Source organism: Ptychodera flava, chromosome 1 (genome assembly GCF_041260155.1).
Source record: "Ptychodera flava strain L36383 chromosome 1, AS_Pfla_20210202, whole genome shotgun sequence".
NCBI classification, from domain to species: domain Eukaryota; kingdom Metazoa; phylum Hemichordata; class Enteropneusta; family Ptychoderidae; genus Ptychodera; species Ptychodera flava.
This window is the reverse complement of record NC_091928.1, coordinates 25602727-25625468: the sequence shown is the minus strand read 5'-3', so window position 1 is coordinate 25625468 and position 22742 is coordinate 25602727. Positions and strand designations below refer to the sequence as shown.

At 38.8% G+C, this 22742-nt stretch overlaps 1 protein-coding gene across 2 annotated transcripts in view; it reads right to left on the bottom strand.

Annotated features, from left to right (window-relative positions):
* LOC139133662 (uncharacterized) overlaps positions 1 to 22742 on the bottom strand; it is a 129925-nt gene that overhangs the window by 4027 nt on the left and 103156 nt on the right. For both annotated transcript variants that reach the window (XM_070700418.1, XM_070700426.1), the window contains exons 2-3: positions 19828 to 19943; positions 597 to 842 (exon numbers count right to left, since the gene is read on the bottom strand). In XM_070700418.1, the coding sequence (XP_070556519.1) occupies positions 597 to 828 (232 nt within the window). In that variant the 5' untranslated portion in view covers positions 829 to 842; positions 19828 to 19943. The remainder of the gene's footprint in view (positions 1 to 596; positions 843 to 19827; positions 19944 to 22742) is intronic.

Sequence of the window (22742 nt, the reverse complement as noted above, 5' to 3'; positions counted from 1 at the left end):
TTTACTCAAAATCTCTGTGTTAGAGAGGGGTGTTGCTCAAATTCATCAGGGTTGGCAGGGACGGGTTACTCGAAATTTAAGAGTTTCCGATGAAATTCCTCCGGACCCCCCAGGCTGTAAATAATGACGGCTCCCTTACGGCTATCTTGCAGCCTGAACATGTTGGTTTATGTTTCTTAAGACTTGCTTCTAGCAATGTCGATGTGAACGAAATGCTTTATCAACATCTTGAATCTTTTTTTTCTGGGGGATTAGTGATTGGGTCTCACATCAGCTAATTTTTACAAGATAGTAATTAGCTACGCGTAGATGTGCAATCTGTGAATGACGCTTACTCATTGAAATTGAAATATGATTGGAAGTGTCATTGTGACTCGAGAACGAGAGAGAGAGAGAGAGAGAGAGAGAGAGAGAGAGAGAGAGAGAGAGAGAGAGAGAGAGAGAGAGAGAGGGGGGGAAGGGAGAGGCTAGGAAGAAATGGAGAGGGAGGGGTGATTTATTGAATCGGAAAGTTATTAGTAACAACAAACTGCGACAGACGGAGAGAGGGGGATTGAGATTGCATCAGGGGAATTCGTATCGGCTTGGCATATTACCTTGGCGTTTTACAACGGCACGTTGGTCTGAGTCCCTGTTCTCTAACATATAACATATGAAAGGTATGGAGTATCTGGTCGTTTCACGTTGACACGCCAGCTGTATACGTAGTCTGAACGGCAGGCTGTTCTCGTCGGTGTACTCCGTGAAGCCTTCGGTTACCACAGTCCCGAGCACTAATATGCAAATCACGGCTATTGATAAAGTCTGTAGCAAAGATGGCGACCCCATCCTGTCCAACGTACCTGGGGAACGACGAGTTGTGAAAAGGCAGTGAGAAGAAATATAATAATCATCCTGGGCCATCCGGCGGTTTAATTAAGGTAAGGGAAATGCAATTGGCAAAGATTATGATCATTTTTGTATATGAATTTGAATATCTATTTTAAGCACGTGGAAAGATTGGCTGCACAAGACAAGGTGACAATCAGTCATGCCCCATAATTGGCGCTTCCGGTTAAAACGTGTGCAGTGTATATACGATTCTCGTTCTGATTAGCCATCTATCCATCTCTTTTTGTACCATGTGCCAGTTTGATATCGGTTACATCGATAAGACCCCTGCCACAAAACTGTGCTACTCTGGATTGCAACTCGGAAACCATAGGAAGATGAGTCGAAGCAAGGTGAACCAGCTTCAGCGTCGCTGATGAAAGGTTTTCTAATATCCCCTGACATATTGCCATGAGTCAGAACACATCCTCCTCGTTCATTATCACGCCAACAAGGAAGCAACAGATTTCTCAGAGCAAAACTGTATTGTGCTGATTTGTCAAATTACTGCTCCTCGCGGTCGTGTAGCCCCTGCTACCTGCTCAGTGATATGAAAACAGATAAAATGTTTGTCCTGCGGGAACGAATTTTTTCCCGCAAATACCCCATATAGAAATGGAAAACGTTTTGTTTTCGTTCCATGGAAGTTATTATCTACATGTAATCTTCCTTCAAAGGGATGACAAGCTTTCCAAAATGTCGTCATGTGGCGATTGCAAGAACCCGGATGTTACCCACAATTCTCTATTTAATTTGCATATCATGTGATTACGTCGTACCTATTCTTACTACCTTAAATGTATACTGTCACCTGTTCCAATTTTGCCACAGTTACCATGGAAAGAGAAAATCTAACCAATCAGATTTAAAGCGGGTGGCCGCTTTTTAAAAACAGCGCCCTCACATGGGCATTTTGAATACAAGGATCGCCCCTTTGACCATATTTGGGCATATTTAGATTACAGATGACTGTATACCTTTCAGGAGAGGCGCACAGAAATCCTTACGTAATGGTCATCGGAACATTCAAAAGACAGTGATTGTCACAAGAAATAATAAACGTGAAGAGACTGTTTCGAGCCTTTTATCAGTCAAAAAGTTGTGCCATCAAATCATTACCGGATCCATTCAGTTACAAACAGATTTTTAGATAAACATAATGTTGAGGATCATTTGCATGCATCGCTGACACTGCAGTCTGTTTTACATTTATATTACGGTGTGTTGACAATGTCTGTACTCGCTGAAAACAATAACAATACTACAGAGTGGCCTTCAGAGGTGTGAGCACAGATGTAGGTGCAAAGGTGTAAAAAATACGGCGCACTCCCCGGTCGTCTGCGCTGTAGGGGAACAAAGTACTGATTAACAATAACCACGGGTTTCCCGCTAATATCACAATGCTTGTTTTGTAGAAAAGAAGCTAGATAATTTTTTTTTGTTTTCACCGGGAATTTCTAGCCCATTATTCGCATCTTTATGCATCTTCCACAAGATATAATCTACTTTACTCTCAATGGCTCTAAGTTACATCTATTTAGCAAAATGAGCTGTGCCGTCCTTCGCTGACCTTGGAGTCACGTGATTGAGAAAATTCAATTCTCAAGAATAATTTTAGCAGACCCCCATCCAAAACTGTGTTATATCATAGCTGTCAAAAACAATAAACTCTACAGTTGTGTGTTAGTAGTGAATAAAAACGCTGAGTTTAACACATAGAATTTGTATTAATCCAAGGAGTAGGTCTAGAATGCTTAGATTTTATGTAAAGTTTATTTTAGCTTCAATATTTTATAATATTATATATACATATTTTAGTGACACATTGTTGTTGCAACTGTAAAACCACACGGACATTGATCTCTTTAAAAACTACAACAACATATTAATTTAAAGATCCATTAGCTGTAACTTTCGTCATTTTTAAAATTTTGTTTGTTCTGTGTATTATCTGCAGTTTCTGGTTTGAATCCCTGAACCATGGAGAAATTCCTAATATTTAGCTCATAAATATACCCTATATGAGTATAATCTGCATTGTTATTGTTTAAATTTTGTATTCAGGTCCGGACTAGAATACATTTATCAACAATAACAATGGCCATTTCACATACACAGGCTGTGTTGGCAAGCAGGACACCGGGCATTGGTCATGATGATCGGATTATAGTAAAATTCTGTAGTTGATACATTGAAACAGAGTAGTGAAAAATTAGTCAAAGGTTACAGCTAATGTCCCTTTAATTGGTTCGTAAATAAAACCATGAAAATACCGTGTCCTGATGCAAATTCAATCGGCCGAAATATTATCCCATGTGCGCATGCTCAATCATATACTGAACATACAAGTTCATACAGATTCAAATTCACTTGAGCTGACAACATTAATGATGTAAATTAAAAATGCGAAAGCAATGTTAATTAGGTGATTTTCTAGGCTGTAAGAACATCTCATCAGAGAGTTATACCCGCGTACTAGCCTTGGATTCAACATGTTGGCAATATTCCCTCGCGATTATGGAGGATCCATCGTTCTCTGCTGTCTAGGAGACACATATTGACTCAACCACAGTGAAAAATACAACCGATTTTGATACACAGAACTGCATTGTTTCATGAGAGGGTCAGATTTGTTCACTATTGGCTAAACCCCCTCCCCGATCATCACCTTTGGTGCAAGTTGGCTTCCTAAGAACGAGATCCCTCCATCATAGTCATAGTGTGTGGATAGATGTGAAGTGGTAGGTGATACAATTATAGTATTTTACCTAATAAAATAAAACACAAATTTGTTTTCTTCCAGTCATAATAAGTCAGCACTAAAGATTGGAATACTACTGCCTCTCTTCAACCAATATGACATGTCATTGCAGTGTCAATTAAGCACGTGAAAATTACATAAAGAAACTGCCCCTATTTCAATTCTACACGTGAAATCCGAAATATAACATCACTTCTGAATACCTTCGATTCGAGAAAAATGACTCGAAACTTGCAAGCCAATATACCTGGAAGGCAACGATCGAGAAACGAATGGCTTCACCAAACAGTGGGAGAAGTTTAATTTTCAAAACTCAAGGTTCGAGGTGATTCAAACGGGTTGTTAACGCAAAGTCATGTTGATCTTGACACCGTTCGATCGCAATTATTTATTGTAGTCACACTCGTTTAGAAGTCACCTTCACTGCGTATAGATGAATTGAGAGTCTGTGTTACCATGGAGATAATAGTGATTAATTTTTCACAAGGCGATGGATGAAGAGAAAACTACAATCAGTTGGGTCTTTTCTTTCCTGAATAGGAAAAAAAGATCTCTCAGACATTGTACAGCTTCATTCTCTCCTGACTTTCACCATATATGTACATACTTTGACTGTACTCATATAGACTGTAGAGAAACGAGCTGAATTTCGCTTAGACGTCGAATTTTGTTTCGATGTCGCCGGACATGCGCAATAAATTGCTCATGATTGCGCATGCAGTAAACCACATGAAAAATGGTGGTTCTTTTGACGTTTTTAAGCACAGAATGCACGCTTCTATATTCACAAACGACCGCGCTCTGCGTTCTTGTAATCTTTCTCACTGGATGAGCTTTCACAATTTCCTTAATACTACAACATCCCTCCGGATTACTGTTCTCTTGTCACCTTAATGTGGTGATCAATCGACTCTTTTGAGTCTTTTGACACACCATCCGTTCTTTCTCCTCTCCTTTTAATACATTTATCTTGATTTCTACCCATTAGCTGTGCATCATCTGTGCCGACTGTCGACTTAGATTCCCACTTAATTGCGACTGTTTGTCATTTAAACGGTCAACACAGGTATTGAAGAAATTAATGTCATCGGCGTTGTTGTGACAACTAGAAATTCAGATGGTGGCATAATCCGCTAAGCCTTCGTTAAGCTTATAATGAACGCAGAACGGCAATGATTTGACAACTGGTAATCAGAACATATGTGAAAATCTGATTCCGAATTTTGTGTTTCGAAAGGAAGGTTAAAATCACGCGACGTTTCCTGTGTGTGTTATAGTGGTATGGGAAAAGCTGGCTCTTTATGGTCCTGCAGTGAACTTCAAAATGTCGCCAATCTCGTGCTTTCAGGGTTAGGGTGATACACGCCTCGAAACTTTATTTGCGACAACTTTCCCCGAAGGAAACGTTAAACCACTCTCTTTTAAAATCAATAACAAAAATCAATCTCAAAATGGACGCAATATTTTGTACCAGCGATGCAAATTACTGATATTTTGAAATTCAAAATGGCTGCCATCCAAATGTTAACTCTATTATGAGAAACAATTGTTTTATTAAAAACATATTTCTTCTACTCGTCAAGCTTCGAAATGACCGCATTCTGAAAAATATTCCAAAAATTGGACAGTACGAATATCTGTCCAAAAGACGCATTCTATCATGATTCAAACTTCTTTTTTTTAGTGTAAGACAACGGCTCGGAAGTCGGTTTGTGGGCGTGTTCGATCCCCGGGATCGAGATTTCCCCTTTTTAGGAACGATGCTACGTGGCTAAAATTGCTTCAAAGGCTTATAGGGAACTTCGGATGAGCATCAATGTTAAAAGGATTTACTCAAATTTCTTCCGTCGAGCTTTGATATTTAGATTTATTATATTCTCCTTCAGTTCAAATTAGTAAAATCGGTAGTGCTGAAGCACCAAGATGATCGTGGCTTAAAACATCCACTACTTTTTATCGCACCGCTGCGAATCTACTTATCTGGAAAGAAACAGGTATCTTAAGTGTCCTAATGGATAACAGTCAGCTCACAGTATTGACTGTCAGAAATACCTATCAGCATGTCAACTTATCGTTGTCGTTGTGTGGGCGTTTACAATGTGGGCGAACGATGTGAAGCGAAAAACTTGGCCAGAAGAAGGAATTTCATTCGAGAACCCTCAGTGATAACCCGATCAATGACAGGATAATTAATATGCGTAAACGATAGTGTTCAAAACATGTTATGGTTCAAATGGACCTCGTAATCTTGGTAAAAGATTGTCCCAACTTTGTAAACATCTGCCATATAAATGTCGTTGAATGCCCAACTATTCCTTACACCCATTGGTTACAACAAGATGTGACGTCATAGTTTTACCGTGTACAACATGATAAACATAATCACTAATTTCCCTCGTTCAGTCTTTCGCGATCGACTTTTTTCCGTATAAACTTCCGTTGTCACTTTTCTATTCAACTTTTGAATAGAATCACTTGATTGGTATATTGCAATTGTCCAGTATGAATGGACAAGAAATCTCCCGTCTCTGAAAGGTTCAGACATATTCGTACATCGTTGTCGTCGTCGTCGTCATCATCATCATCATCATCACCATCTTCTTCTTCTTTATTCTTCTTCTTCTTCTTCTTGATTTGATTTGATTTGTACTTTTCTGTACAGGAGTTTGATATTAGTATTAAACTTTCATCATTTCAAAACCCCAAAATCAAATCTTCTTCTCTCTTTTCTCCTTGTCCTCCTCCTCCGCTCCTTCATTCTGCAGTTACAGATCACATTAAAGTAATGAGCGCTTCGCTTTGCCAAACAACTTTCCTCGAGGAAATATGAATAAATGACCTTACTTATGACGATAAAAATCAGGAATCACCGCGGAAATTTTGAGATTAAGAATCAATCGGCTGAACGGTGCCGATATTTGAAATTCAAAATGGCCGCCGTACTATGTATGAACTCTACGGTGAAAATGAAATTTCTGATTTTCAGAAAATGTCACATACTCCAAAGGTTTTCAAAATGAGTTTACACAAGGTACAGATCAGAAAAACATGGAAAACATTTCAGCGAGGTACATTATTCCTCGAGACTGCAATTCTGTATTAAAGAAAGATCACTTCCGTTCCCGCTATTGTCATATGCACTGATATAGAAACACTGGAATAAAATATTCTTCGTTTGTATTGGTGTTAGTAGCGCTGAATATCAGACTGCTTTTGAACTCACCAAATATCTTTACAAGTAGAATTGCCACCACTATCAACACAGCATTTGTTTACAGAGAAAGCCCTCTAACTGTCAAATTGTATCGAAACCAAAACAACACAATAAATTGCCACAACTGCTACCGTAATACTTGCAGGGCAATGCTGACTACATTCACTTGAACTCTAGAAAATTGCAATTCTACGAGAATATTAGATGTAGCTTGAGGTTGTAAGCCCGAAATTTCGGCTAAGTGGATATAAAAAGCCAAGTGATTCACACTGTTTCCCCGTTCAGGCTGTACAACAGCACAGTGACGAACAAGCAGAAATCCTGACGAATGTTTCTTGTACTCATTCCTTTCAACTCTGTGAATATCTCATTTACCCATGGCAATACCTATAGAGGACACAAATTACAATTCCGCGTATTTTTGTCTCGTTCTATTTTCATTAAGTTTTCAATTTAGATGATGGAAGTAAAGAAAGACAAGAGTGATAGTGCTTCTCGTTTTTTCTTCCCAACCTAGGTTCATTTCCTTCTTTCAATTTCGGTGATGAGATTTGGAAAAAGTGAGGAGAGTCTCCCTTTCTTCTTGTTTTGTTTAGCTTACTTCGGTTAATGTTCGTTGTCTTGGAGAAGCGACGGGGCAAACAGAGAGGACCATCCTTCCATACTACACTGTCCGCTTGCCGATCTCGTGGCAACCGCGAACACGTGACTTCCGGCCGGTGACCTCACAAATCACCATCCTGGCTAATATAACCAGACAGGTGTGGTCGCTGCCTGTTCACAGACGCTCTGTGAAAGTAGAGGGTGGTAATAGGTGCACTGCCTGTATTTGTCTATCTCAATCAGGCGACGTATATCAACTGTGATCATTTATTCAGAAAAACGATATAAATTCATTGAGTATGACTATACTTGGGGACGCTCTAAGTAACCTACGGTAAAAGGAGTGATCCATATTCGCAAACACCAATCGAATGTATCGTGATTTCAAAACGGACGTTTTTAATTCAAGCGTATCGGGCTAATGCGTCGGTAGTATTTTTTGCGCTTCAATGAATTAGCGCTCGAAGTGTAAATGATATCGCCATAGCAACAGTGCAGCATTCCTGCTGATGTATTACTCGATATTATGGAAAAGGAAAAAAGAAACCCTGACTTTTGTTGTCTGATAATACTACTGGTGTTTTTTTTCGTAGAAATATACCTAAACGGCCTGGAAAATCTTCCCAATCCAAATTCACAAGAAAAGTGTGTGGTGCGATGGCGTGGACGCCGCGACATCAGAGATCTCGCATTCTTTTGCAACCAACTAGTGAGGAGAGATAATCAAATTGAGTACAAACGAATAATGTCAAAAGGTTACACATATTACGACATGGCGCTTCTGAGATTGAAAATTACTCGTCCTGTAATGACGATATTACTGCTGTCTTTATCCGGGAATGTCGTCGTCAACACAATTACGGGCAGACTACCCCCACGTTCACACTGGCCGTGCGCCCAATATTCGTGAACAACGATCTTTGCTCTGTCATTTTAAAGGATCTGTAAGTTATTTATGTCACAGGACTATTTGTGTACACAATACGCGACCCCTCGTTTTAACTCGCATCTCTACCCAGCATGCGGTGTGTGGAAGGCAGACTTATCGGCGCCAAACGCTCAGCCCGCGTTTTCGCGTTTCCCGCCATGTCAAATCGTCAGCTCCACTTTTTCTTCCCCCTGTATGCTTTCCGCATATATTTTGCCAGTTGTTTCTTCAACAATAGTCAGTGAAGACACACAATCATTTTTTCGCCTTCAAAAATTTGAAAGATTTTGGTTTTTCCACGGACCGTGGTTTTTCGGAATAGGCAGACCATTCACACTTTTCCCCGACTTTTTAAACTTTTTTTGTCGCCAATCATATATAAATTGAAAGCCTGGAATAAAAAATCAACAATCACTCTGTCGATTTCATTAATTTTTGCTATTCCCCTTTCCGAGTTCGAAAATCCGAAATAAGCATGTGCACAACAAAAGCTGCTCGGCATCTAGTTTCCGCCGTGCAAAAGGTGGCACTAACGGACGATGGCGTGTGTTGCATTCAAATCGAAGAGTACAAGTGATCACTTGAGGCGTTGGTTTGTGATGGTGAATGTGCAAAACGAGAGGGGACAGAACACAATAGCACAAATGACATGCACAAAAGTTATCACAAATTAGCCTGCATGCCGGAAGGGGAAATGTCAACGTTTCTTCCCTGGTTAGGAAAGATTTGAAAAGACTTGAAAAGGCGATATTACTGCCTTTCTCTCAGATGTGATAAACAGGTAATCAAGGAACCTTTCACAGAGAAATACAACCAAATCACCATTGTAATCCAAGGACATGTATGTGTATAGACTAAACGTAGACAAAAACATTTTCTTATCTCGGTGTGTCGTGTGTTTGACACATTACAACAATCAGGTTTTTTCTTCACCGACGAAATTATAACATGTTTACTCTGCTTTTGTCTCAAGCATCACATTAATTTTTGGGTTTTTTTTCGTTCATAGGCCTGGTTTTCGGCATTTATTCCCTTTAATCTCCCATATATTAGTTTGAAGCCCGACTGTTTCGATCTCGTTTTCTTACTTTGCCCAATTGCGACAACCGCCGTGTGCTCGTGGTCTTTTCAGTCCCCGCGGACAAAGTCCGGGGGACTTATGGTTTGGGCTCCGTCCGTCCGTCAGCGCATCCGTCCGTGCGTCTGTCCACACAGATATTTCAGACATGCCTGAGCAAATTCCTTTCAAACTTGGTACAAGAAAAATACACTATGTCATACATTTGCATGTCCATTGTTTTGGCTGTGGTACGCATAATTAGTGCTAACTTGAATAATTACAGATTTTTTGAAAAAGAGCTGTTTCTTATGAGACGAAATTAGATGTTGGTCACACAGAGCTCTAATAGTGCACAAAGGCGTTTTTCAGTATTGTGTCAATAAATTGCTAATTTGCATATTTATGAATTTTCATAATTCCACTTATATGTAAATAAGTGCTCATTCAAATTTTATGAAACGTGGTACCTATTGTAATATATCAAAGCTGTAACTGTGTGCAAAGATATCAAGCAGGATCAAGTCAATTAATAACGTATTTGCATATTTAATGAATTTTTGTAATTAGGGTGATATGTCGAGAAAAACCAACTCAATTTTGATGAAACGTGGTACAGATATTGATCTGTCAGAGTGGTAACAGTGTGCAAAGCCATCAAGTAGGATCATGTCAATTAATTATCAATTTGCATAGTTGATGAATTTTCATAATCAAGGTGATATGTTTAGAAATCCTGCAGCAAATTTCATGAAATCTTGCACGTTTAAAATTATCTTGTTAATTTGCATATTAAATGAATTTCTGTAATTATGGTGATGTCTAGAAATGCTGCAGCAAATTTCATGAAACTTGGTACAGATGTTTAGCACACAGTGTTGTAATGGTGAACTATGTCAGATATCAGTATCATGTCAATTAATTGCTAATTTGCATATCTAATGAACTTTCCACATTAGTTTTCAGTGTCCAGAAATACTGCACCAAATGTGATGAAACTTGCTACAGATATTAGTCTTTCAGTACTCTTATACTGTGCGAAGACATTAAGCATTATCATTTCAATTAATTGCTAATTTCCATATTTAATGAACTTTGATAACAAGTGTGATGTCGAAAAATACTGCAGCGAATTTGGATAAATTTGATGAAATTTGGTACAGCTGTTGATCTCTAAATGTTGTAGTAGCATGCAAAGACATTTAACCTTATCATTTCAATTAATTGCTGATTTGCATATTTAATGATTTTTCGTAATTCGACTGACATGTCAAGAAATATTTCATCAAATTTGTTGAAACTTGGTATCGATGTTGAGGTCATGCTGCTTTAACAGTGTACAAAGACGCTTATCAGTATCATGTTAATTAATTTCTAGTTTGCAGATTTAATGAACTTTCCTAATTACTGTGATATATCCAGAAATCCTGCATCAAATTTGATGAAACATGGTGCCGATGTTGATCTTCCAGCAGTGTAAAAGCATTTAGCGACGTCCTGTCGATTAATTATTAGTTGACTTAGTTAATGACTTTTTGAAATAAGGGTAGGAGCCCAGATTTAATTTACATTTTTACCACCACGGTATGGAACGACTCCATTGTTTTCTTCAGTAAAGTTGAGCCTCTAAACAGGGAAACACTGTTTGTAATTAGCGATCTATATCCTGAATGACTGCATTCACTCTGATGACACTTGCTGCAGATGATGATCATGCAAAGATTTACCAGTCAAGAAAGGCATTAGCAGTATCACTAGCTAATTATACGAAGTCTCTTCGGTACTGATCATGGGGGCATTTGGTTCATATCTTGCCTTCCAATTTTTTATGTCAAGAGCCAATACTCAAGACAGGCCTGGACCAGTACCTTGCAGATTAGTTGAATGTTGACATTTCAAGAGCCAGGGCATAACATACCTAATTCTGTCCAACTTGGACCCTGTGGCATTCACATGCTAAATATCTACTTGTCATAGACAGGGCTTTGGTAGCTGCATTTCTTTTTTCATGCGCATCATATCGATTTCAACTTAGTCACTTCCAGTGACAAATTCCCAATGACCAGTGGGGACTTTGTCATTATTAATGACTTGTTATTGAGAGGATTTCTCCAATTCAAAATGGTACCAGATATGAACGCACTCCCGTGTTTTAATGTATGTATTCTCGCACGTAGCCCATGCGTTCTTTGTGCATAGGCAAGTTCGTCTTCTCTGACTACACCTACTACAGTATCTCTAGCTATGATCCACATCATCACCAAAATTTACAGCAATTTATGCAGCCGTTCGAGAGATAAATGCACTTTAAAAAAATACCTAATATGTAAATTACTAATCATTTGACACGAAGCTGCAATATTTCTTTCACTCATATTTTGTTACGAGCAATATCAGCACCAAAGTTTGTGCAGTCATCGTTGATAAACAGCTTTGATAAAAATATTATAAGATAAGCAAATTAGTAACTAGCTAACACGAAACTGCTGACTTTCTTTCACTTTCGTCATATATAGCAAGTTTACTCAATTTTGTCTGTGTGCGTCCGGATACACATCATAACTGTGAAAGTTGGTTACACAGGCAAGCTATAAACTCTACTAACGACAGAAGGCTGCAGTACGTCATGCATTTCATTCATATGTTACAGCGCTTTCGGTACCAATTTTTATCAATAGAGGTTACCATATATAAATGGCTTCGTTTAAAATTGTCAGATATGAAAATTAGCAATTAGCCTGCTCGAAATAGTTTAATGCCACTTTCTTCTGTCGGTTCTTTTTCACTCTAATATGTGTAGCAATTTTTAGAATCTTTGGTGGAGTCATTTCAGATAGATATCTCTAATTGTGGCAAATCGTTAAAATATGCAAAGGAACAATATCAGTGACAAGATAATGGTAAATGGCATCCACCGGAAACTACAGTAGGTTCCAATTTAGTGCCACAACTCTGTTTGAGGCAGGTTTAGATGAGAAATATTTACATCTAATTTCATCTGTAATGTTCAGTAAAAACAGCTACATTGTAGATCAAGTATATCGGTCCAGACAGAGTTGTCCCATGATGGTTTGCTGTAACTAATCAATGTGTAAGTGGCTTTTAAATGTGTGGTGACGCCAAAGCTAAACGTTTATATATTGTACATACAATGTGTGTGTCTTATACACTGAGTTGTGGCACCGAATTGAAACCCACTGTAATTTGTTAGTGTGATCAATATCCATATCAAGATTCATAGGGTCTGTCGACGCGTTACTTCTTCGAGCACCACACTTCCGGACAATTAATTATGCAAGCTACACCCACGTAAAACTAATCAATTCTTGCCATTAACAAACAGAGAATCAGTGTATGAGGTTTGATTTTGATATTGATTCAACCACCTTTCTTGAGATACTGCACCGACAGACAGACGCCCAGACGGGCACCCAGACGCAGTTCACGTGAGTAAACACACGAACTAAAAATAGCAAAGGAATCAATCTTTGTCAAGGTTCTCTGTAAATGTTTGGATAGTAGATATTGTAAATTGGTCAGCTCTCAGATTCTGAAAAAAAATACGCGAAGACTGTAACAACGCCTTTTCGGTAGACTCATAGACCCTAATTAGGGTCTATTGTTTGCTGTACTTATAAGTTCGATGAACAGCACTCTGCGAATAATTTGCATATTATCTCATGAAATATGAATGCATGTATATGGATAGGTGTACACAAACCTTTAACTAAGGTTTATCTAGGAGGATAGACACTAGCTGGGTACTCTCTTATCCATAACGACCACTTAGATTACAATTAATTAATGCGAAACCCTGTCTTTGCCCATTTTTGTGAATCTCTCAAATTACAGTTATTCATAGGTCTTATTACACAAGTTGGTTACTTTGGAAAATCATTCAATTTGGAGGAGCGTATACTGTTACTCAGCAAAAGTATTGTAGGCGCGGAGCAAGTCCGTCATGGCACGGAAACGATCCTGACAATAGATGTGAAATCTGTCTGAATCACAGCCTGAAGCGGAAACTTTAAACAAATGTCTGCCCATCAGTTACAGTGCAGTATTAACGTTGATTGACTGATTAAGGTGGCGCCCTGAGAACAGATATATGGACTATCAAACTTGTACAATACATTTTAATCTACCACTCTTGGGACTCAATTCGAAGCTCTAAGAGAAAATTTTTAGCGGCTTATTTTGTGAAAATCGAAAATTGAATTTTCTCACTACTGAGAGTTAACAAAGCGATGGCGGGCAAGTTTGAATTCAAGTGTCGGTAAATATCGGGTATTTTTGTTTCTCTGGTATAAAATTATGTGCTTTGACCCTTGCTTTTTTGTTCTCGAATTCGATAAGGATCAGTTTAAAGTTTCCTTAAAGAAACTTGAGGCAAAACTTTAAGTCCTTCGATTTCGAGGCGAACTACCTTTAAGAAGAATGCGCCTCGGGGATAGATATTCGGACTCCCAAACTTTTACAATTCTTTTCTGATCTACCACTTGTGACAGCTCATTTAAAGCTCTTGGAGTAAGAAAGATATTCACCGTCATAGTTTTTCGTAAAATCGAACATTTCATTTTCCCAATAGAGTTAACACAGGGATGGCGGCCATTTTGAATTTCAAATACCAGTAAATGTCCGGTAATTTGTTTCTCTGGTACGAAAATTTGCACGGTGACCCCTATTTTTTATAAATTTGATTTGGTGAGAAAATGGTAGAAAGTTTCATTGAAGAAAAATTTTGAGCAAACGTCTTACTTTCGAGCGCATACTACATGAAGTAGAACTGAGCTGATTATTACATGTATTTCAGATGTACATGTGCCGAGCCATCATGGTTTAGTACGAAACCCGTTTGATCAAGAAACCATGTGTTCGGCTTTATTCGGCACGGCAATTTCGCTACTTGTTAGTTTGCAAAAAGAGCAGAACACGTAAATTATGAGATTAATCGGTAACATTGCGACATGTTTTTTCTTCCTGGTTAGGTGCAAATACAGCCGCACGACATTCGCATGTGGCAATCCACTAAAAGAGTCAGTAGCAGACAACGTCACCGACAAATTGGTATGGAACACTTACAATATTGCGAAGGCATCTTCGGAAAGAAAATAATAAATTTGCCCACAATTTGAACAAACCAGAATGAAGCACTTCAAGAGACCGGCTCTGCACTGCCATTTTTAGAATTTTTCTCTAAAAACTAATAAAAATATCATCAAAATTTAGTTTTGAAATCTGTGTATGAATCTTAATGAGGTTGTTTCTATGGATGTATGAAACTAAATGCCAAGCAGTTGAATGTATGGTTTCCAGTGATTACTTGCATTATTATGCAAAATATCCTTAGTCATAATTTTTGAAGGGTCACCCAGGCGACGTACTACTTAAAATAATTGCACAATCTGATTAACATTTACGAATCAAATTAGTTAAACTTTCTGTCCGCAAATATTAGTACAAGACAAATAAATTACCTAACATTAACCACATCTGAAACCTATGGGAAAAAAGTAAATTTTGGACTTAAAATAAGCAGGTTAAACTTATTTACCCCAAGAGCTTCAAATCTAGCCCCCCACCCCGCTCAAGTGGTAGATTAACAAGTATTGCAAAACTTTGAGAATCTGAATGTCTGTCCCCGAGGCGCATTTTAAATATACCTTATCTATGCAGAAAAGCTCTGCAGCCGAGATGTGGAACATAATCACAGCGCATTGCGCATAATCAATGGTTCCGCGACCATACAAACGCCATGGTATAAGGATGGTTCATTAGTATTATTACATTCTGAACGATTTGACGAAGAGATTCACAAAAGTGAACTTGGATAGGAGTAATGAGTCTTGGGGTGGCTCAGAAGGGAGAGAGGTAGATGACAGCAACAGCGGCAAGTATCAGAACTGAACGGTCAAAATTTTGCGTGACAAAACGGTGACGTCACGTCAGTCGCGACAAATAATTCATCGGACCAAACAAACGAAGTTACACTCAACAGATCAGGATTCATTAGCCGAACTAACTCGTGTTTCTTCAAACTACCGACGTATGCAACATTGTCAGGAGAACAGTGGGAATGACTGGCGCTACCAGGGCCACCAAGGTTCAAAACAAAGTAAGCCCATGAGACAGAGCGTTAACAATGCATTTTGCTGGTATCTATGGCAATGGCTTACGTACACAGCATGGCTGGCCGAGCCTGTCTGTCAATTAACTCAGAGCATGTGTAATGACAACCGATACTGCTGTGCAAAGTTTCGGAACAAGACGAATCTTATGGAAGTCTTGAGTGACAAAGGTTATTACTGAGTGATTAGCAGTATGGCCGCATCAAGGACCGCATTTGCGACGAGAAGCGAACCAATGAGCCTTCCTATTGAAATGCGCCAAAATGGCGGACGATCTTCGGAGGAATGGAAAAAAGGCGAGAAAGCCAACAAGCCTTACCCTCGCTTGGGACTCTACGAGTTGTACACATAAAATGACTAATTTCCGTGACGTCACAGTTCTATCATGAATATTAAACATCATACTTTTTTACGGTAAGAAATAATTGGTTTAGACAAGTTTCGAACGTTTGAAATCAATTATTTATTTACTTAATCAGTTTGACGTCGATTCTCTTGTCATGTGATTTGTTATAGTTTTATGTGTAATATTGATGTAGTAAAATGTCATTTTCATCTTGTACGCATAATTACCAAATATTTAGCTACAAGCTGAAATCGTGATCTGTGCTGTTGATAAAATTCCCCGACCTCTGTGACCTGATTTTCTTGGGCATGTTTCCGAAAACAGACTTTGACCTTTCCAGTATCCGAAACAGAACATGAATGATTTTTCTGATATCAACAAATCTTTCAGATATTTCAGATCTATTATTCGTCAGAGGCAGCCAATCAGTCGATTGTAAGAGATTATACCGAAGTGCAATTTTACATTTAATTATGCCATACTAAGGTATTGTAAACAAAATGAAAAAAATTCTGAGGAAAAAAATAACAGCTGTAAATATCTGCCTTCCTGGTACTCCCCCCTCCCCCGCCAATTAGCTCCACCAGGGTCTCTTCATTACCGATGAGGAAATCGCTATACTTTCTCCTCCTTGCTAATAAAGCCTTTCTACTCCCCAATAAAAAGTCCCCACCGGTCATCTCCCAAATCAACAAACTCCCGAAAACAACGTAATCACACTCCGTATCATCCCGTAAGGCACAGATATTCCCCACAGAGTTAACACAGAGATGGCGGCCATTTTGAATATCAAGTTTCGGTACCGCTGATTTTTATTCTTGATTTAGAAACGATTGGGTTTAATGTTTCCTTGAGGAAAGTTTTGGCAAAAGTCTTTCAATTCCGAGGCGCAAACTAACATAAGACCATTTAAATTGTCCGCTAAAAACAAGGGAATGACGTTTTACTGCCCTGTAACGGACAAAACATTCATCGTTCACCTGCTCTCTCAAAAAAGTTGCCGGCTAATGGCCAACGAACAGCCTTTTATGCACGAAAAGCTTTGCTGTCTGCCTCTGATTTGTGTAGTTGCTGTTTATGGAACAGGCATATTCATTGGTCGGCTACATTTCTTGACACTTTTACGCGGCAAACGACACAGACACACACGTTGCACATGACAACAACTTAGTTTACCCACAATGCAGCTCGATGTACATTGACGTGCACCGAAGGGATTGCCGTGATTTTAGATATATGAAGTGGCTATACACCTGTTGCCTCTTCTGAATAAGTCGGGAAATTATGTGAGCAGTGATGGTAATTTCTGATAAAAAAAATTCACTTTGGTGTCTGCCGTACTGCCAGACGGAATGTCTTGATACGAACGGACATTGGGAAAGCGGGTGAACCTGTTCTCGCAAAGTAAAAACGAAAAGGATTGTTGTCGAACATGCAACGAAAAAAAAATAAACACTGCCCCCCCCCCCCCGGACAATGACGACATTAGTTGGTCATTGCCAGCCAGTAGAAAGTTTGATATTTATTCTAACTGTAAAAAGTAATTTTCAGAAATATTTAGACTTACATTTTATGGTAGAATGCCCCTCGGGACAGATATTTGGACTCTCAAATTGTTACAATACTGATCTACTGCCTTTGTAGGGTTATTTTGAAGCTTTTGGAGAGTTTCTCACCGTCTTATATCTGTGAAAATTGAAACTTTAATTTTCTCCGAAGAGTTAACACAGGGATAGCGGCCATTTTGATTTTCAAAGATCGATAAGTTACAGTTGAGGTAACTTGTTGCCATGGTACCAAAATCTGCGCAAATGCTTAGGGTCTTCCAATTTCGAGGCGTATAATACCTTAAATATCACAAGTTTAACATTTTGTGACTAATGTTACACATTCGGATAATATTTGGGTAAAGTATGGTAAGATTGACGTAGGTTTTACTATGAGTGAAATATATCCGTTGTTTGTCGCTTTTTCAAAGCGCGCCTTTGCTAGCTTTTAAGTATTGCTCTGAACGAAACAGCGTTAAGCTTTGGCATAGGCTTGTCAAGCCAGGATGCTCTCACCATGAGCCCGACAGTTTCTCTGGAAATCCAATTGAACATTTTATCTGATTAATTTAGAATAACTAGGTTTCTTGTGGATAGCTTGTTGCTATAGTTATCGCAGGACATGAACAAAAGATCGTCTGATGGACAATCCATTGAAAATTACAGCGATATTTACGAAGAGTGACCTTACATCATTATACTATTTTGACAATATCACAATGATCGCTTTACAGTGCCCTCACAGGGTTAATGACCACTTTAATGATACCCTAAAGAAAAAACGAGAAATTGAAAGAATCGTTATATCTCAATCGTCATATCTGATCGCTGATACCTATCGAGAGGTACTTTGTTTTTCATTGCTTGAATAAAGCTGTAGGCAAAATTTGAATTGAAATATCCACTGCTTTGCATTAGTGTGATTTAGCAACAATTACAATATTGTGATTAAATTTATTTGAAGTCGATATTCGTCCATCCATCATCTATACCGCTACTAATCAACTTGTTTTTTATCTATCTACCTGCCTATCGTGTGTCTGTCTGTCTCTCTGTTTGTTAGCCTGCCAGTGCATATCTGTCCGACTGTTTCAATCGTTATATAAATTGACGAGGCAAAGACATGCACGCAAACTAGCAGACAGACAGACAGACAGACAGACAGACAGAATAGAAGAGTGTGACGGATGGCATTAAAGTGTAACAGGAACACGCAATACTTTTTAATTTACTAGGGACATCTTTTTTTCACGGTTGCAATGTGGCTGTTTTCTTGCCATGCGTACACGTGTTACCACGTGACACATACGGCACGAGGTTGACGGCAAGGCTAAGATGTCTGCACATCGCATTTTCATTACTTACCCTAGACCTTGTTTTCAGGCTAAATCACTTGATGCAATCACACATAAATATAAAACTTGTCAATACGAATGACTTTAACAATTATTCTGGTGGCATTTTTCCCGAAATTTCTCTGTTTACTCATAGTAATTGACTTTTTCAAATCAACCAAAGATATGAAAATGTATATTATTAATATTTGTCACAGCCTACAATAAAATAGATGAAATTTCAAGACTAAAATAAATCATTTTGCGTAGATAAAAACAGCTCGTATTTCTATACCAACATAACAAGACAAAGTCTCCAAAATAGTATTACTTTATCTGCTAGACCAACGTTCAGTGTCTTGCAAGTTGGAGTAATAATCAGATTTTATATTGCGACATCTTCCCGTCTTGTTCACGTATAGATATCACACTTAAATATCAAAATCCTGCAGGTGTTTGCGCCTACATCCTATCGTATATTTTTGAATATCATTAATCATCCATAGAAAGATGAGCAATATCAGTCATAAATTAAAAAGTGTAGTCTTGAAAGCGATACAGGTATTATCTATTGTTTGACTGAGTAAAGCGTGCTACTTTCATCTGCACTGAATACATGAAAAATTAAAGGCGACCGGAAAAATATTGCCGCAGGATAAATGTACATAAAAAAGTCACCATTCAATGTTACAATTTCAGAAAGTTTAAGACGTACTGCTATGCTTTAGGTGATTGAAATGAGATCTTTCACTGAAAAATATCATTTCATCCACTGTTTGAATGTTTGAGCATAGATAGTCTATAGTTCTGCCATCTGTGGTGTTCCTTACATGCGTACAAAGGAAATCTAAAAAGCCGATTATAAACCCTCTTCATATTGTCCGCTTCCCAGACCCGTTGGCCCGCTATAAGAAAAAGCCCGGCCTACCGGGAGTGTTGTATGATAATAAGCGGGTGAAAAGTCCAGAAATTCTGAAGTCATTAAACTTTTGCCTCTGAAATTGATGCGGTGGGAAGGAAAAGCGAGTGTTGGACTAACCTGGATCTTGTTCCTCTACCTGCAATCAGCCTGTCACGACTGGCAACGGTGTTATCGCTGTTTTCTCCCCGTTCAAGAGTAATGACGTTGTGGGGGAGCTTTTCACGCAGGGAATTCTGGGGGAAAGAGAATTAACATGAATTATGTACAGAGGGAGAAAAGGCTCCGGTGAGTCGATAAATAGCCCGGATGCTCTCCTTTTTATGAGGATAAAGGAATAAATGAGAGGTCGAAATCGAACTACAAAATCGAATACTTTCCCTAAAATAATGAGAAATGTGAAAGATTCGCATGGAATATCGAAATTTGAAAAAGCAAAACGACGAATTTGGAAGACGACCGTCTTTAGGCGTAAAGTCTGACGAGAAGCATTAATGAATGCGATTTTGACGTGAATGTATTTAAGAGGGCGTACCAACGAGGAAAGCTTGTTCTGTTGACATTAGATTACTTAGATGAGTAGTTTCCTGCTAGTAGGCCTACAACGGTAAGCAGTTGTCGAGAGAGTTGGTACACACTCATAAACGCATCCTGTTGCAGTAGGTGAATCGATATGATCCGCTTACAGTTCCAGAGTCACGTGTAAAGTACGAGATCGCATTCCTTGCTGATAACTCACAGCGGTTGAAATGACAAAGCGTATTTTAATTTGATGCCATTTTTACGGCCGCTGAGTGACGAGGTCAGAGTTTCAATTTCACCCGATCTCTCTGTTTCTGTTCATATATCTGTCACTGTCTCTGGCACTCTATATGTCCCCTGAGTGACGAGGTCAAAGTTTCAAATTCATCCCATATCGCTCTTTCTTTGATCTATCTGTCACTGTCTCTGTCACTCTATATGTCCACCGAGTTTCATATTGGACACAGCAGACTAAATAAGACTTCACGCTGTACCTGTCACCGGTAAAGAACACTGAAATATTGTTCATCGTTTGTGGTCTATCATGTCTATCATATCATGGTCATTTAATGTCGTAATGTCACTCAAATGTAAAAAAAAAAACTAAATTAGCGTAATCGTTCTGATGTTCTCGATATCACTGTGTGATGAACTGCATGACCTTTGTTACAGCTAACACGCCTTTCATGCATGAATATCGCTTTCCGTGGTAAAATTTATGGTGATGAAGAAAAAGGTAGTGTCGTGTTGGTCGTCTTCTTTTGCGCGTAAACATGGGGGTACAGTGATTTTTGTTTCTCGACAAGTACATTGATTTTTGCAATCATCCAGAGTACTTGAACGATTAATGTTGCTATGTTGAGAATTTCGGAGAGCGTGGGGCACCGTAGTTACCTGCGCATCCTCAGACTGCACGTTTTGTATAAATGTAACCCTGGAGATCACCGGTCGACTGTTGCTTTCCTCATTAACGCAAAATTTACCTCTTAGTAAAGTTACAAAGCGGACGACTTGCCAAACGATAATTGGTGTGTCTTGCGTCACGACCAAACTAAATCTAACGGGAATGAAGAGCACAAGTTAACCTTTCAGATATCACACCTCAAGTGGTGCTGATGTACAGATGATGATGATGATGATGATGATGATGATGATGACGATAACGATGATGATATGATGATGATGATGATGATGATGATGATGATGATGATGATGATGATGATGATAACGATGATGATAACGATGATGAAAATGATGATGATAATGATGATGATAACGATGATGATGATGAGATGATGATGAGATGATGATGATGATGATGATGATGATGATGATGATGATGATAACGATGATGATAACGATGATGATTATGATGGAGATGATGATAATGATGATGATGATGATGATGATGATGATGATGATGATGATTCCATGATGATGATGATGGTGGTGATGATGATGGTGATGATGGTGACGATGATGATGATGATGATGATGATGATGATGATGATGATGATGATGAAAGAAGTTGGAGGACGATGCGATCTCGTCCAGGAACGTGCTCCCCAGGTCGTGTGTAAGCTGAATTTTTTATTTTCACTGATCATTGTGAAACGAAATGTCGGCAAACACGTCAGTGTCTAACAATGACTACCCCAGTTTTGATCTCATTGCCATTTCAAAAATTAAAATCTGCTTTTAACCCAGATTCTCGTTGGCTCTGTCACTTTTAATAGATTAACAAAAAAAGGTTAGAGAGAGAGAAAATAATTTGAGAGTCGCTCGACATCTGCCATGATTTTCTTACCAAACAACGACCAATATAGTGTTTCACCTCGCTTTTTTATGGTCGTTTATCAGAAAAAGCCTAAAAAGTTCAATTCAGTTCAACGAAAACACGGAAAATCGCGTAACACGAACACGACATTATATATGCGCAGTCACGAAAGCGTTCCACTGCATGACACGGCAAGGTAAAAAAGTCCCGTTGACCGCTAGCGGCAGGAGAGTAACATTTGAAATTTGAGCGCAGCAAACTGCAGTCAAGCAGTCTACATCTTGTCACGTTGACAAAGATAATTGGCAAGTAGCGGCAAAACAAATAGTCTGACATTTGTTTTGAGCTAAAGCGCGAATGCTGTTGAAAATGATAATGTCATTGACAAGATGGCGTTTGCAATTATGTAGGCTTTTCGTTTGGTACATCGCTAAAATACTTTTACACACTGTCACATCAAAGGACTGACTGTATCAGGATGAAGTTCCCCTTTCTAAAACAAAACACGATTACTAACTAAACTAAATCATGCCATCCAATAGGCCTGCCAATTTTCTCTCAGCAAGCTCTCTCTCTCTCTCTCTCTCTCTCTCTCTCTCTCTCTCTCTCTCTCTCTCTCTCTCTCTCTCTCTCTCTCTCTCTCTCTCGCTCGCTCGCTCTCGCACACTTTTGTACTCAAGAAGGTGACTCGACAAAGAATAATGTCTTTAAAACGGTAACTCACAATAATGCAAGC